Here is a 17391-nt window from a genome sequence, read left to right as displayed (position 1 = left end):
ATGCCCCGTCTGTTGCGCCGCCGAAGGCCGAGACGTCGGTTGTGAGAAGGGTGCATTAGCAGGAACTATATGACAACTCGCGAGGAAATATATGCTACGCTGAAGAAAGTTGTTAGTAGCAAAAATGCCCACTGCCAAAAGCTCAAAGCGAAGCCTGACTTACGCTTTTTTGCGAGTCCCAGTGAACGAGACAGTCTTCTAAAAAATCAACTCTGTAGGCGTGAAGCTGTTCTTGGGCACTTTCAAAAAATAAATAAATGAAATGAATGAAGCCGATGCTACTGGGAACAAGGTCGCGTACCTCTAGAGTGGAAGAGAACGTGCAAGCCCGTTCATACAAATATTATATGCTTAACTGAAACTTGGCTTTGCTACGATTTACCCTCTAAGAATTACTTTCAACTGGAATACACAGTTCATAGATGTGACCGCGGGCATGATGCGCGTGTTAAATACGGCGGTGGTGCGCTAATTGCTATCCGGAACAATCTTAGCGTTATAAGGCATGCGGAGCTTGAGACTGTACCAGAGACTGTGTGGGTGGGAATTCCTGTTAAAGCGGCAGTATTTGTTCTTTGCGCCGCGTACTTTCCTCCTTGCTGTTTTATGAGCATATGAATAACTTATTTCATGTTATATATGTTGCCAAATATAATGTCTTGGTAGCTGGCGATTTCAATGTTGCATGTATTGTATGGGATGCCTCACGCACGACATCCGCGCCTTTGTCATCCCCTCGCTGTGATGCACTGTTATTTATCAAATTTCAGCTAGCGATGTTTTAGATCTGATTCTGGCTGACTTCTGCGTTGATTTTTTTGTTGCTGTTAGCGGTTTCGTTCCTGTTGGCGATTGGCGTGTGCCGCTCGAATTCGCTATTTTTCTAGAGGCGACTCATGTGTTGAGCGAGCCTGTTCGCTCATTTGCTTTTCCCAAACTGCGACTATCTAGGTCTTCACAACTACTTGATCGATACCGACTGGTCGGAATTATACCGCGTCACAGATATCAACAAAGCAGTTAGCATCCTTACTGGTAAGGTAAAATGTGCTTTAGAAGCCTTCATTCCCTGCATAGAGTTTCGTCCTGCTCGCTATCCTACGTGGTTTTCTAGGGAATCACGCGGCCTACTCTGTAGAAAGCTAAAGCGCCATAGGAAGTTCAAGAAAACAGAATAGGAGTAGTACGAAAAATTGAGCGTCTTCCGAAGCCAGGTGAAATGCGTAATGCGTAGAGACAGTGATGCATACCTGAAGCCTGTCGAATAGCACATAAAATTCGATCCAAAACGTTTCTGGTCCTATGCAAAAGATTGCAGTTCTGGCTTAGATTGATGTCGTAAATCATTGATCTCGTGGTATTCTTTGCAACTGCGACAATATGGTCAATGCATTCGCAGAACATTTTTCCTCGGTTTTCCTTAACACAGCGCATACTCCTAGCTCTGGTGACTGGCCGGATAGCTTCACCGACAATTTAAGCATTTCAGGTTTTACAGAACACAATATCGTGGCGGCCGTAGGTAAGCTGAAATCGAAGCATTCTCTTGCTTACGGCCGTATACCAAGTTTTGTTATCAAATCATGTTCTAATTTTGTTCCTCTCCTTACGCACATCTTTGCTTACTTTGCGGACAAACGCCTTTGCTTCATGTTGGAAGAATGCAATATTTGTTCAGCATGAGCGACATCAAAAATTATCGCCCCGTGTACACATTGCCTCCGTTTACAATTTTTTTTGAAATAACTATGTTTTCACATCTGTCGTTTTTCTTTAGGCTAACATTAGTATATAACAACATGGATTTGTTAATGGTAGGTATGTGGAAACAAACCTTGTTTATATTCTTGATGCTGCTGGACCCGCTGGTGCTATTACACCGTAAAGTTTGACTTAAAGGCATTTAATGTTTTTCTATTTATCTTTTTATCCATAAATCCTTCAGTTATGGCGTTAGTACAAGCCTATGCACGCCGATTATACACTGCCTGTCAACTCCGGTAAATTATTTTCGCGTTGGGGCTAAGTGCCATTTGTCTTGTGAATCAACTTTCGCTGTTCCGCAAGGGCCGATCTCAGGCCTTTGCGGAAAAGCGGAAAATGATATCTTCTTCAAACTTTGAATAATGTTTGCGGTATTCGCGTCTCCTTTTATGCGTGGACGATATTAAACTTTATCGTGAAACAGAATCAAGATCTGTTATCTGTAGCGGAGTGGTGTGCTTCCAACTTTTTGCACAATAATGCAACTGAGAAGACAACTGTATCCTTTAATCGAAAAATGTACCCTTCACTATACGAATACTCATTCGATAACATTCCTTTGAAAAGAGCGAGTTATACGCGCGACTTGCTAGGTTTCACGGCAGGACTGTCCACACAGTAGGCCATTCTTCTTCTGAAAGAATTCTTATACCTCATGCCAAAGAGCAGCAAACACCTAATTGCTTCGATAGCACTTCACATGAGGCTGTACAGTTATGTAAAGGAATTTTGGTTGACTCCCGGCTTTCGAAGAACTTGTTTGAAGCACAGTTAATGCATCCTGCAGGAAGTGACGCCTTCCGCTCGAAGTAAGAGTTTAGTTCTGTTGCATGGAATATATGACAACATTGCGAAAATTGAATGTGTTCGATCGATTTCGTGTACGGTGTGTATTTTACGCTATGAGTGTGTACTGCGCATATTACATATTATATTAGACCCATCGCAATTACGTTTACAAAGTAATTGCTATGGGTCTAATATATACCATGCGCTTATTTCTCCTTTCCGTAGTTACTGTCAGCTATAACGTTCTGCATGCCTCGCCATAACTTACGTCCTAATCCTAGCATGTTCTACGTGTATTACTCTTGGACCTCTAACGCTATAACACGTCTTGTAACGCCACAAAATTCCTTGCCTCTTGATCCCGATTATTCAGCTCTACTATTTGCTCATTACCTGACTGCTTTGATTCAATTTCTTGTTGCAGTTTAGACCACTGTTGTTTGAGAGTTTATTGGTTTTATGTTCTTTGGATAAGACAAGTGCACCAATATTAAGGCGTGAAGCTGTTCCTTGGCACTTTCAATAAATGAATGAAACCAAAGCTACTAGGGACAAGGTCACGTACCTCTAGAGTGGAAGAAAGCGAACTATCCCTAAGCCAGAAAAAAACCCAGTAATCGAGGCCTTTCGCCCCATCTTGCTCGCCTCTTGCATGGGCAAAACTGTATGAGAAAGTCATACACAACCGCCTTCAAAACTAATTTGAAATAACCTTTTCACACGCAGCATGCTAGGTTTCACGGCAGGACTGTCCACACAGGAGGCCATTCTTCTTCTGAAACAATTCTTATGCCGCATGCCAAAGAGTAGCAACTACCTAATTGCTTCGATAATACTTCACATGAGGCTGTACCGTTATGTAAAGGTCATATAGGGTGCGGTGAGCGAATATTTGCCTATGTCAAGTCTTTCGTCCATAACCGCACGGCCACGATTGATATTGGACAGACCCGCTCAGATACTATAGCCATGCCTAACAAAGGAAGCTCACAAGGACCGGTCGTATCGCGACTTCTCTAACATAGCTAAGCGCAGACTCGCCACTGCCCTAGAGGAAACCCGTAATTAGACTGCGCCTTGTATTCGGACGATATAACCGTTTCGTCTACATACAGCTCAAGCGCATAAAGAGCAAACGCTTCAGACATAGTCTCCAGTTTCGCTAGAAACAACGGGCTTAGCTCCGGCGCGAAAGAAGCCAGACATTATTCGACTTAATAATCCTTGGTACGAAATAAATTGGCAAAAAAATCTCAGCGTTGCTAAAAAACGCATGAAGTCACCCAAGCCCGCATTCGAGGTTTTTTAGTTACAAGGCAATGGGAATGCTACACACACAATGGAAATTTCACGTACCACAACTAAACAAATTTCTAGGATGGTGCACTGTATGCCATAGAGGAATGAAAGTGAGAGACACCCTAAGGCTAGTTCAAGCTATCGACCCGAGTCCAATATACTACGGGCTGCCTTACCACCGCCTGAGCAAGTCCGAAAAATACCAAATAGATGCCATCATTCGCAGCCCGTATAAAGCTGCCTTAGGGCTGCCTATAAACACTCCGACTGAAAGACTTCCAAACTGCTGCACTGACCTCGTAGAGAGACCACCTCAGCACTGCCGCTGCTGGCAGGACTATCTCAGCACACATAGAAGTGAGGATATACCTAAAGAGCGTCGCAACCACATATGCGCCAGACCTCTTCCCAAGCATACGCATCCCGATACCAATCAAGGTCAACATTTCGCCAGGTTCAAATGGCTACGCCACGAGCTCGCCTCCAAACTATATACCACAAGCGTAAAAGTAGCTGCATAGCCAAAATCACGTTGTGCAGCATTAGCTGTATTGAAGATTTTATTGGAGATTGGAGATATAGAAGCTAATAGGCCCATAATTTTTCCAGTCTTTAATGGCTCCTTATTGTGGATTAGTATAATGTCTTCCAGTTTTCTGGTTTCCTCGGTGCGGCGTTCCCGCGCGAGCGGAGGCTGGCGGCGGAAGGGGGGTCGGCACTGCCCGACTTATGTCCTGACACTCCCATAACATGTGATTAAGGTCTCGGAACCGCGTCCGAGCCGGGTGCCCAGACCCACTAAAAAGACGCCGGAGTCGAATCTCATTGATTTGAAAATTAAACCTTACTCTCTCTCTCTCTCTCTCTCCAGTTTTCTGGGACCCTTGCAGACGATAAACACTTCGTATAGGGCCGCCTCTTTTCCAAGCTTTATGTCTCCTGCATCTTTGATTAAATTCCCATCTTCTCCTGCCGCTCTTCCCGTGTCATGTCTTGCAATGCCCTTCTAACCTCATCTCTAGTTATACGAGGAGTTTCTGTATCCTGCTCATTACTGTTACGAATGGAGTTAACTTGAGTCTTCTGGGTACTGTACAGGTCGCTATAGAATTCTTCCGCTGCTTTTACGTGCATTACCTTACAGATTGCTGATGATATTACCCTGCTTATATTTCGCTAAATACATCTTGGTTTGTCCTATGCCAAGTTCCCTCTCCACTGATTTCAGACTACGTCATTTCTTTGCTGTTTCTTCAGTCTTTCTCGCGTTATAATTTCGAGTATCACTTATTTCCGCCTTGTCGGTCAGTTTTGACAGTTCCGCGAATTCTCTCGTATCTCTTGAGTTGGGCACTTTCATTTATTGTCTTTTCTTTATTAGCTCCTTTGTTCCTTGGGAGAGCTTGCCCACTGGTTGCCTTGGTACCTTGTCTTCCACTACCACATGGTGCCGCCATGGGTTGGTGTGAGTTCGAGTGCCTTAGTTTAGTCAACCTTAATTAAGATAGACAATTGCTGCCTCTAAAGCCAGCCTAGTTCCGGTTTCATTCATTACCTCTACGTCATCTTCATCTCTCTGTTCAAAGGCTGCCCATTTGTTTGCAAGTACCAGCCTGAATTTATCTGCTTTTACCCCTACTGCCTCTAAGTTGACCTGTCTTTTCTTGACCAATTTTACTCTTTCTCTAATAAAACTGAAGTGAATCCAAGCCCTGGCTATGTTATGATCCCTGCACTTTACCCTACCTATGACTTCTACATCCCGCACTAAGCTCGGATCGGCAGAAAGTATCAAATCGATTTCTTTTCTTGTTTCACCATTACGGCTTTCCCAGGTGCACTTTCTCTTGCTATACTTTATGAAAAGAGCTATGAAAAAAGCATCTCTACTCTAGCGTTCCTAGAATCGAGGCTGTAGTTGCGAATTGCTTGTTCACCGGCTTGCTTTTTCTCACTTTTCCATTGAAGTCGCCATTACTACAGTGTAATCAGTTTTCACTTTTCTCATGGCTAATTCAACGTTTTCATAAAACTAAGCTACTTTATCATCGTGACTGGATGTTCGAGCGTAGGCTTGTACTACCTTTAATGTATAACGCGTATTATGTTTGATTATGACTACTGCTATCCTCTAATTAATGCTGTAGAATTCGTCAATCTTGCCCGCTAAGTTCATATGAATTAGGAATCCTACCCCGTGTAGCTTCTTATCTGGGGAGACTTCTACCGCAGGGGACATGGCCGTCAGTACTGTATAAGCCTCACAAGTTATAATCTCTCCCAGTCTAATGATATCCCAAACAATACCTGAGAGTGCTGCTAAGCTAGCCTCACTCGACAGAGTTCGGCAATTAAAGGTTGCCCGGGTCAGTTTCCATGAAGAGCTTAAGAGCGCTGACTTAATCTGAAACTTTAACCATCGCCTCAGTCTTGTGTCTCCCTTCGTCGCGTATTCCAGTTAGGTGCTTAAGACTCGGCTTAACCGTGAAGCAACTAGGCGAGGTAAGTAGCGTTGTGCATTGACAGTTTCACAAGCACTTGAGTTTTACAGGAAACTAAGCACAGCCTTGATACATTAAGATTCAGGAATCAAAACAGCCACTCTAAATAGAAGGGCTCTTTTACCGCAGTTACAGAGTGCGTCGCATAACCGTTCGACGCCATGCTATTGTTATCATGGATGTCTCTTTTCACCACTGGGTAGGTCTAGTGGAATTGGCGGAAAATGCAAATTAACAGTCAAGTGGTTTGCATGTTATTAAGCCCACCTTCAATTTCTTTGTGGTTTGGTTGGTCAGAAGAACTCCGGTTAGTCCATGGGAAACCGCCAGCTTCCAGATAGGTTTCTTGGCCACAGCATCAAAAAAAGTCAAATCGTATTGCTCTGGCATCTGCATTCCAGTGACTAACTTTTCTCCTAAATAATCTGCCATCGGTTGAACGTCGCTCAGCTCTGCAAGATAAAATAATTGTGGCTCAGCATGGTATATAGGTGCCATTTTTCGCGCACTTGAGGTCAGCTTTCGACGCGCAGACTCGCCGATATTCATTTCATTGACTAGATTCATGTTAATCGTGAAACAGTCTCGCATATGCGCCTTTCATGCCGATTTAGACCACAAATTCAGGTTAGCTTGTCTTTTTAGACGCTTTCAAAGCGGCCGTCCATAATGACATATATGGTTCAGGGAATGCGAGCATTAGCAATTTTCTCGTGTCGCACTAGCGTTTACGCCTTTCGTACTGCTGACTACAGTGCGGATTGTCAAGCTGTATCGCCCTTTAAATCAATATTTAAGACAGATGTGCAAACGGCACTCCTTATAACTACGCATTTTAAAAAAACGTCATAATTGAGCAACCATGATTTCTCGTGTAATTATTGCAAAGAGGTGATAACTCCGGTATGATCTTCAGTGGTGCAGTCTATAGTTGCTCATCTTAACAGCAGATGTCTCTCCGCACATCTTCCAAACAAAGCTATCCTGGTAAAGCTAGCAAATATACTAAGTCGCGCCCAAGACCCAAAATGTGGATTGTCTCTGCAGCCTATATGTCAGCTCATTCGGAGATGCAGTGGATCTTTCACTGCTGTTGAGCACTTCGTGAAGCCCGAGGTAGAAACAACGTTCCAGATCCACTGATACAACCGTGAGAGGTGTTGGCTAACCCTCACACTCCCTAGTACATAGCCACCCGCGGAAGTGGACTTTACTGCCGCTATTGTTGGTCTATTGGCAGTGCTTCCAGAGTGTATACCAAACGCGGAAAGCAGGAATTCTCAGGAATTTTGAATAGCCTGGAAATACGGAAAACTAGGGAATTTCTGCTTCTATCAGGGAAAATAAGCTCTAAATTTATTGAGAGGGAACAAAAGTCGCCCTGATGCTCGCCCGAGTGAGAGGAATCGTAACGAGTCGACTTTGACGTTGTGTCATCGGTTGGAAGAGTTTTGCAGTGTACCGTCCACGCCCAATTTTTGCGACATGCCAGATAATTCGGAGGGCTTCGCGACACCGCCACGTCGTACCCCATAGAGCCAATGTATGAGAACGCCTGAAATTTCGGATGCCGGAACCCTTCGCCGTCGAAATTTTGTCCTGACCGCAGACCCAAAACGGCATTAATGAAAGCCACCACCGCTTCCATTTTGATTATCTCGCCGCGTCGAACCGGTGCTCACGCACGCAGGTCCGCTGGCAGCCATAGCCACCACCGCGGCAACGCTAGGGCTAGCTCCTTCGACGCTCTCTATTACGCTTCTTGCTTGCCGGTGCCATATATTTTAATAAATGAATTGGGCGCTGTCAGCAACGGCACAGACACCGCCTTTGTAATACCCGTGATTGGCTTCGAAGCTAGGAAAGCACGATGCTTTGCATAATGCCGGCTCCTGAAAATCAACTTTGCTTCAGTACACAACTATTACGCGTGAAGCTTACGCAAAGTACTGCAGCGAAGCTTCAAAGGCGTATGACGGGACAATTGTCACTGGATACAGTACGTATTCCTTAATGATACACGCGTTCACAGGGCGCCTAGTGTCAGGTTTAGTGTCAGGCCTACTGTCAGGCCTTCGGAGCTTTTTTGGATGCGCCTGTGGCGATTTCAGCCCTTAAGAACGCTAGATGACGTGGATTTATTTCTTCTGACGTCTTCGCGCCCCCTAGGGAGTCCGAAAAATTGGACGTTGACTGTACAACAGACCAAGACGATGCTTCAAATGGTCCGCGCGGAGAACGCGTGGCGGAAGGAGGACGAGAAAAAGGACTAACTCATTGAGTAATGAATGGAAAAGGATGTGTGCCGCCACTTCTTTGAAAAAGCTTGAGCTCAACAAAATATGTTGGCTGACGCCTAGATGCAGGTGTCCCTCATCCAAACCAAGATGACTATTTAAAGCAATAATTTAAATGCAACACTGAGGCGTTGGCGCGGGCTGTTAGATGTCAGATATGTCAAGATAGTAGAGGAATCTCGCATGTGATGAAGTTAGGGCCTCATACCAATGAACTTGCTATCAGTTGATCTAAATAGCTCATGGAAATATTTGCTTCTGCAGGCATCTATTTTTATTCGTATTTGAAAGCGTTCGACTCAATTTGCAATGGGCTTTGCCATTCTTTTTCGAATATATTTTATTTGCTGTGCATTTTACTAACCCGTCCTTTCTGTTTTCTTATTGAATAAAATAAACACTACTTCTTGGTATTCAAACTGGATTAAGTCGTTTTCTTAACATGCGTGTCAGCCCGTCTTGACATAAAACAATGTTCGGTGTAAATCGTAATTTCGCAACCGCACTGAGGGAAAACCTTGAAAACTCGGGGAATTTGGAAATGTCAACTTGGGAAACACCCTGGCTTCGCACACAAAATGTATGTTCCGCACCGGCGCGAGGTATTTTTTGCTGAAAACAAAGGATATATTCAGCGCTTCATATCGCTGAAATTCTAAGTTAATCCCCCCCCTTCTATGTTTTTAACACAGAATGTTTGTATTTGCACCTCTCCTTGACCCCATGGTTCTTCCCTATTCGCCACTTTCTCGGTTAATTGCAGCACTCTTTCATTGACTGCATTCATCGCACCGACTAAACCGCAAAACTAAAAAATAAGGTTACTTGAGATAAGGGCGCCAACTTATCAGTAATTTTGCCGCTACTGCGTCGGTGGAAACTCGATCGCTTTAAAGCATCTGTGCTTTTTAAGCACATTCGAGTATATTTTGTCTCAGCAAAACCAAAGGAAACGTTACAATTACCTTTTTTCGCAAAAAGAGTGTACTTACTTTGCCGAGCCTCTCCGTATTGGCCAAAGTCGATCAAAAGTAGAACTTTTGAACACAGCTCTTTAAGAAGCTCCATTAATTTCTGCGCACTGTCTTTTTCAGCCGCAATGCGTGTCACGCAGATAATCTTGCCTGAAACAGTTTCCAAATGTAGTTTACATGTTATGTGAACCCCATCCCTTATATCTGACTGTTTAATCTACTGCACTAAAAGCAAGAGGAAAATTTGATACGAGCGTTGCAGGGAGATGAGACGATCCTTACACACGAATTCCGTAAATTATCTTCCTGTGCACCAACACTTTTTCCCAACAACGCGACAAGGAGGACTTTGTGGCTTACGTGCACGCAAATAGAGAACCACGCTATTATTTAGAACCTGCACCACAATGTACCTGTAAGAATGGTTGGTGTAAGAATGGTTGGTTGGAATTTTACAGTAGCAGCAACAGGTGTTTTTTTTTTGAAATCCTTACCGTCCAAACTTATAATGTGTAGTACCTGCATTTATTCTCCCCTTCCAGCTTTCAAATAACTGTGGTGTTTTCTTCGTTTCAACGTACGAAGTTAAACAGAAGCTTCGTACTTTTATTGGCCTTCACAAACACCTGAAACACTTTACACATTCTTTAGACGAGCTGCATTTCACACAGGCTGAAACTTATTCATAAACGAAAAGAATTCATAACGATGCGGATAGTGCAAGAAGATTACCAGTTACCATTTACAAAGTATACGTCGCTTAGGAAAGCAGGTGCTAGAACATGAGGCAATTACTTTTTCCTAATAAAATGGGTATTGGTGTTTGTCAGAAAGCCTCGATTTAAAATTTGGGGCTTCCTGACAAACACGCACAGTTTGTGCGGCCCTTCAAGAAGGGCCGCACAAACTGAGAATGCTCCATGGATCAAGTTCCGGGGTGATCAACTATGTACAGAAATAACTGACGTATTGCCCTTATAAAAAAGACAGTGCTCTGCATTGCAAACCAATTTCATGGAACTATCATCTCTATTTGTCTAAGAATGCGTATAACTTCTTTTACGTTTCGTTCTATCAGGGCCAGTGATCCCTGCTCTGCACAAGGAATTGCAGAATACGCATATCTGCATTAATAAGTTTAAGAGCAACAACTTCGGTCATGCAGACTTTACTAAACAAATTAATGTTCTCTACAACTTTATGTTCCTTAGGTAAATACAGAAAAAAAGCTTAATTTCGATTCTACTTGTGGTGTGTTCACTATAATGTGAGTATTTTGCGCACGAGATAATACAAAACAAAGCCACTAAGCAACCATAGAGGCCATGCCTCAAATCAATACTGCTGAGTGAATACCACCATGAAGGCTATGGAATACATAATACCACCAGTCTAGGTTTACGCTTAGCCCAATACAAGTACAGGAGCTTTCGTCTACATTCTCCTAGGCCTACCAGGAAACAGTTAACAAGTGTTCCTGTTTTCTGCATTTGTAGCTGCAGAAAAAATTCCAAAATATGGAGAAAGTAAAACATAATGTAACAAGGACACTAACCTCTAAAACAAGAAACAAGTTATTATTCAGCCTGCCAGAATTGTTCCTGAAATATCAAATGCGTTTAGAATAGCCTCGAAGGTCTATTATCGCTATATCTACACAGCGGTTTGAGCTTCGGAAGACTGCGGGTGCTCTCTTGCTTGCCCAAATGCCAAGAAATGCCATGTTCTATTACATGTAGCTACGCTCAAAGTAATTCCGATAAACTTCTGAATAAAATTCTGAAGGCGGGTATGCTAGCAGTTCAAAACGTTAGCTTCCTTTAAATCGGGAGGTTCCCGTTCAATTAGTGCTTTGATATATACTATCAAAATCATAGAATACCGGGCGTGGTTGCTCAGTGGCTATGGTGTTGGGCTGCTGAGCACGAAGTCGCGGGATCGAATCCCGGCCACGGCGGCCTCATTTCGATGGGGGCGAAATGCGAAAACACCCGTGTACTTAGATTTAGGTACACGTTAAAGAGCCCCAGGTGGTCGAAATTTCCGGAGTCCTCCACTACGGCGTGCCTCACAATCAGAAAGTGGTTTTGGCACGTAAAACCCCATAATTAATTTTTTTTTTAATCATAGAATGTGTCGAGTCTTCAGACATCACCGGTAAGCGCCTCACTCAACTGTTCTCGTCAAACGAATCACCTGTATGTATGACGTATGCATGGAACCATGGGCAGGTTGTCTACATAATTACGTGAAGGTGTCGAGTTCCCATCATGACGCAGATCTGTTTAGTTGATTAGCTCTACGTCAACTCTCGAGCTTGCCTAAGAGGAACAGCCCAGACATTAAACTTACAACTCGTAATTATGAACCGCACGTGATAGCGCAAAAGGTAAGAAGGGTTCCTGTCGTTGTGCTTTTTCGCTTTACAGGCACACGGAACAGCGCAAGACGCGGACCAAACAGAGTGTCCGTCGCGTTTTTCATGAATGTGTTGCTTGTTTTTTTTCGATTAAATTTAGTTGCAATTTGAACGCGCTAGCGTTCTCTCTTTTCTTAGTCCGTGTGTTTTGAGCTTGTCATTTACGACGCCCTCACACCAACTCGTTAACTTTTGCGTTTCTACTGTGCTTTCGCATCTTTATGTAGCATCAGATCAAGTCGTGAGGGGACATGCACAGATTTCGGCTGTTCGACGTTCACGCACTGCGACCATTATTCGCGACATGATTACCTTTAAGGAATACTAAATGTCCCTTTTAACACGCTGACAGTCACTTTTTAGTACATTCACCAAACTGGCCGCCATGCCACGACACTGTGCACAGACGCAACAATGTTTGCTGCATCTTGCGGAGCCTGCCTTACCCTTAGCCACTTCTTTTTCATGTTTGAAACTTACCTTATTTGCATCATGATGCCTTACAACAGAAAGTAGGTGCTCCGGTTTTACATGCCAAGAACATGATGCGATTACGGGACAAGCCATAGCGGAAGGGGGAACTCCGAATTTCGACCATCTGTGGCTCTTTAACGCGCACCCAATGCATGATACACGGGTATTTTGCGTTTAATCTGCACTGAGATGTTGACACTGCAGCCGGAAGCTGGTACGTTTTCTTGATAAAAGTACACGCGCTCCTTTCGTTTGCCAGCACTGACAGAACCCATAAAATCGCGTTTAGCAGGACACCACAATATCCACTGAGCTGACGCAAATAAAGGCGGCCATGTCTTTGTAAATAAAAACAAAAGTTAGCTTTAAAAAATATCGGTGCTTTTCTGTAGCGCTACTGGTTCCTTCGTTGTTGATGGAACAAACGAATGCCATCATCAAACCTGACCCTTGGGCGACGCGGTATACAATAGACACTACGCCGAACGCTAAACACTGCAGCCTTTCAATCCCTATCCACGACTATGTTTTGCCCTCTGACCAAGTTGTGCAACAAGTTTTAGCAGGAACACAACTGTTGTCAGAATAAAATTATGCGGAAATCATCCTGCGAAATCTCACGTAATTATTACTCGAACTTCAAAATAGAAAACATTAGTACATAAGAAAAAGACAAAACATACTTAAAGGTTAAAAAAATATCACCAGATAACAGACCAAGAAGTTTCGCCCCATCTTCTAAAGCGAGGATAAAAAATTTGTGTGGGATTTGTGGGTTTGTTCAAATGAAAAATTACGGCAAGACCCAGTGCCGCCGTAATGAAGAATGCCGACGGTAATGCGGTTAGCCTTCAAGCAATGTAGCGACACTGTACTGCTGAAGTCACGCTTATTTAAAATCTCTTGTGGTCATTGTGGATCTTTTGTCGCTCGGACTGCATGCTACCAGACCTAGTATTAACGTCGCTTGCCTAGGTCATCCATGAGCATGGCGTTATGGCCATGATTTCCTGAAGACCACTACCTGAGGAAGATCAAATCATAAGTTATCACCACGATGGAATGAAGAATAAGCAATGACGTCGGTGAAATGACAAAGGTACCGTGACGACGACGGCATCACGACAACCAGATGATTCCGAGACAATGATATCACGACGGCAGCGTGCCAAATGACGGCATGACGATAATGGGGTGACAACGAGTGTATGACGTTGACGTGACACGTGACGTGACGACATGACAATGGCATGTCGTCAATGGACCCATGACGGGGACTGCCTGGCGTCAGCGCAATATCGATGCTTTCACAACTTAGGCATATTTGCCATGACGACAGCATGATAACGATAGAATGACGAAGGAGAAACAAGGTCGATGGAACGAAGAAGGCGATTTGTTGAGGATGGAATGACGGTAATGCATCACGACTGTGCAGCGATGATGGCGTGACGAAGACGTGGTCAGAGTCGGATGACGAATAACAATATGGAACAGTCACCATGGCATGATGAAGGCGGGATAACAAACAGATCAGAACGACTGTATGACAACGGTGGCATAACAGCGTTGTAAAGCTAATGGTATTACGATGAGTGTATGACAGCAATGACGTGACGACAACTATAGCCTAAAGACGGTATGGTGACCATGGGGTGACGACGACGCCCCTACGACAGTTGAATGACGAAGCTGCAGGCACGACGATTCATACATGCATCATCGTTGCAGGAACCAGGTCAGCCTTCCGACAACTATATGACAACGAATGCACGACGATGACGGTGTGCCGACGATGTCATGACGACAGTCGGATGGCAAAGCCGAAACGACGGTGGTGCACGAACTGACGGCACCACGGCACCAGCACATACATAGCGGCCCGAGGTATTAGAGAAGTTTGGCCACTGGGGTTGGCGTACAAACCATGGCGGTGACGTTACGACGAGAGTCAGGTCACGAAGCTGAAATGAGAGCGATGAAACTGTCGGATCGATTTTCCCACGGACTCAAGCTGCAACGAATCTGCCAGGCGGTGGCCAAAGATTGAGAAAAGTGTGTGCTTTCAAAGAAGACGCCAAATTCATAAAATGTAAATTGGTGTAGTGTACATGTTGCCACTAACCTGCGGCCATATTTACACACGCCAGACCGGCCGGTGTGTTAAAGCTCGTCTAAATAAACGTATCGACAATCACTCACGCTTAACCACTGCAAAAGCTATCATTCTAAACCTGCTTTTGTAATAAAACGATTTTGTTTTCTCGTAAAAACAAACATGCAAAGTAACCGAGCTCTTTTATGTCAAAGAGCGTGCGATATGGGCGTAAGTGAGCCAGATTGTGTGCAAAGTCTGGGTTCTACATTTTTATATACCTTTCTGATTTTAAATGTTCTTTGCACATGCTCGCCTTAGCCTGGGTGTGTGTATATATATATATATTTCCATAGATAAACTGAGGTGCAAGTCCGCGCTGTATGCTACCATTGCTTTGTGTCTCATTTGTTGTGCGCGCTACGGATTCATAACGAATAGCTAGCAACTCGCCCAGATTTCAGTACGTTTATGATTAAGACGGCATCACGACAGGCAGCGCGTACCCATTGGACGCCCATGTAAACTTATTAGGCCACAGAGCAGACGGACGGACGGACGGACGGACGGACGGACAGACAGACTGAAAATGGTTGAAATATGGAAACAATGCTACTCTCGTTAACCTTGTTTAGGCGTGGCAAGCAGCATTTTCCAACTTGCCTCAGCTAGAGTAATTTTCCGTATGTTTGTAGAGTTTTTTGAATATGAAGAATTTATTCGAAGTCAATATATCTGGGACCTTTCCAACTCTCCGTAACTAAACGACCTTTCGTAATTTCAGTTCACTGTAGCCTGAAAGATTGTAATTTTCGCAAACACTGCGAGTTTACTTCTTTTTTTTAATGCACACAGTGACACATTAAGTACTGTGCCTCTGGTCGCTGCTGTGCGGGTATGGACAGATCCCGAAATGATTTTGCAGCAAAGCTGAAGTGTCTGCATTATGTTTGAAAACAGCCAGGTATTCACGTTCTGGTTTGGGTGGCGCTTACAAGAAATGCGACTACCATAAAACGTTCCCCATGTTAGGCTGTCCAACTTATCGGAAATTAGTAGACAAGATAACCGAGCAGTTCTTCCCGCAGAGTAAAAAATGGCCGACAGGGGCTCTGGAAAACACATTTTTCAAGCGAAGCTTGTATTGGCTCAGAAGTTTCGATGGATGTCTAGTCACGTAAAGACCCAGTTGCTCCCAGAGCAGAACAGCAGAGGGAAAGGGTGGTTTGATGAGTTGACAGCTGCTTGGGCGCCGGATCGTGACAACGAGATGATTACGAGATAATGATTATATGACGACGACAGCGTGCCAAATGACGGCATGACGATAATCGGATGAGAACGAGTGTATGACGATGACGTGACGATGATGGTATGGCGAAACTGGATGACAGAAGTGGAATTACGACGATGAGACGACTACGACGACATGACAATGGCATAAAAACAATGAACGCATGACGGGGACTGCCTGACGTCAAACATGCAAGATAACCGAGGTCTTCCATGTCAAAGAGCGTGCGATGTGGGCGTAAGTGAGCCAGATTGAGTGAAAGGTCTGGTTTCTTCTACATACTTATATACTTTTCTGATTTTAAATTTTCTTTGTACATGCTCGCCTTAGCCTGGGTTTGTGTGTTTGTATATATTTCTATATACAGCTGCACAGGCGCTTGGTCACGCCACGTGCGCAACCAGTCGGAGCCGTTTCGCTTCCGCCGGGTAGGGAAAGGGCAGGAAAGGGTCTCACGAGCGCCGCCCACAACGCTGCGTTTTAGTTACCCTTTCTTTACTTTGATATTCTCCCCAGTAAAAGTTTTTCACCACCACCACCACTCGCCCTTGAAAGGGGAGCGGCTAGCCAAAACAATCCGGCACAGTTACTTGTGGGTTACTTAACTATGTCGAAGGTCAGGTGCACGCCGTATAATCTTCGCATACCCCCATTTTGCGGTAGGGGAACGGTCAGCCATGGGAACGGTCAGCCATATTTTTTTTAACCGACGGCACACAAATTACGGGTTAGTGGAATTCCATTACCTCGGGATTGTATTCCCACGGAAGTTAAAATAAGACGTATTGGTGACGACTACATGAACTGTACAAAGATTACTTTTCTCAATCCTGCTGCTCATAGCGCCTACTCCGAATAGCGTGGTGCCCATAGCAATGACCTGTGTCTTCGTCCTTCTCAATGCTGCACTAATTCGAACCTTTCATGCTTGGCGTCTGGCAAAGGTATCTGGGAACGAGAAGGAAGTGGTTAGAGCACGCTATGTGCAGCTTCCCCGTATGCTGCAGATTGAAGGACTGGGCTTTCCTTGTGTGAGTTTCATTTTATGTGTAATTCAATCATTGCAGTGTGTTCAATGGTTGACTTCTACGAACATCCTTCGCGTCTATGACGCCATTAGCGGGACATAATTCATCCGTTATCGATAGCCGCAGGATAGAGCGAGTATGTAGGCAGCGGAAGAATAAGTTGCACGTATATCTATCTATGCTTACTAACATAATGCATGTGCACATCGCAAACTCTTGATTATCTTCAAAACATTATAGCAGTGCCTTCTGTATGCACCTTTCGTACACGCAGTAACAACGCGCTGGGGGATCTGCGAGCACAGGTCAGACTGCCTTCTAGCAACAAAGGAGGCGTCTAGTGTGAAGATGTAGCATTGCACATGCGCGTGCTGTCGTGATCGTGTGTCTACTATTACTCCCTCTTTGGGCCAGCTTGAGTTAAAGATTGCGCTGGCGGGTTGGCGTCTTTCCTAAA

The 17391-nt window shown here is 44.3% G+C and overlaps 1 protein-coding gene across 9 annotated transcripts in view; it reads right to left on the bottom strand.

Moving 5' to 3' along the window:
- Positions 1 to 17391, bottom strand: part of LOC142557006 (uncharacterized) — a 304338-nt gene that overhangs the window by 155955 nt on the left and 130992 nt on the right. For 2 of the 9 annotated variants that reach the window (XM_075668534.1, XM_075668535.1), the window contains exon 1: positions 6621 to 7315. The exons of 1 other annotated variant lie outside the window; for it this stretch is intronic. In XM_075668534.1, the coding sequence (XP_075524649.1) occupies positions 6621 to 6944 (324 nt within the window). In that variant the 5' untranslated portion in view covers positions 6945 to 7315. Of the gene's footprint in view, positions 1 to 6620; positions 7316 to 17391 lie in introns of those variants that run through there. 6 more of the 9 variants (XM_075668527.1, XM_075668526.1, XM_075668536.1 and 3 more) reach the window with 5 other exon arrangements.

The sequence above is a fragment of the Dermacentor variabilis genome, chromosome 9, assembly GCF_050947875.1.
Source record: "Dermacentor variabilis isolate Ectoservices chromosome 9, ASM5094787v1, whole genome shotgun sequence".
Classification (NCBI taxonomy): Eukaryota; Metazoa; Arthropoda; class Arachnida; order Ixodida; family Ixodidae; genus Dermacentor; species Dermacentor variabilis.
Note: the sequence above shows the minus strand (reverse complement) of the source record. Positions and strands in the feature narration are given on the sequence as shown.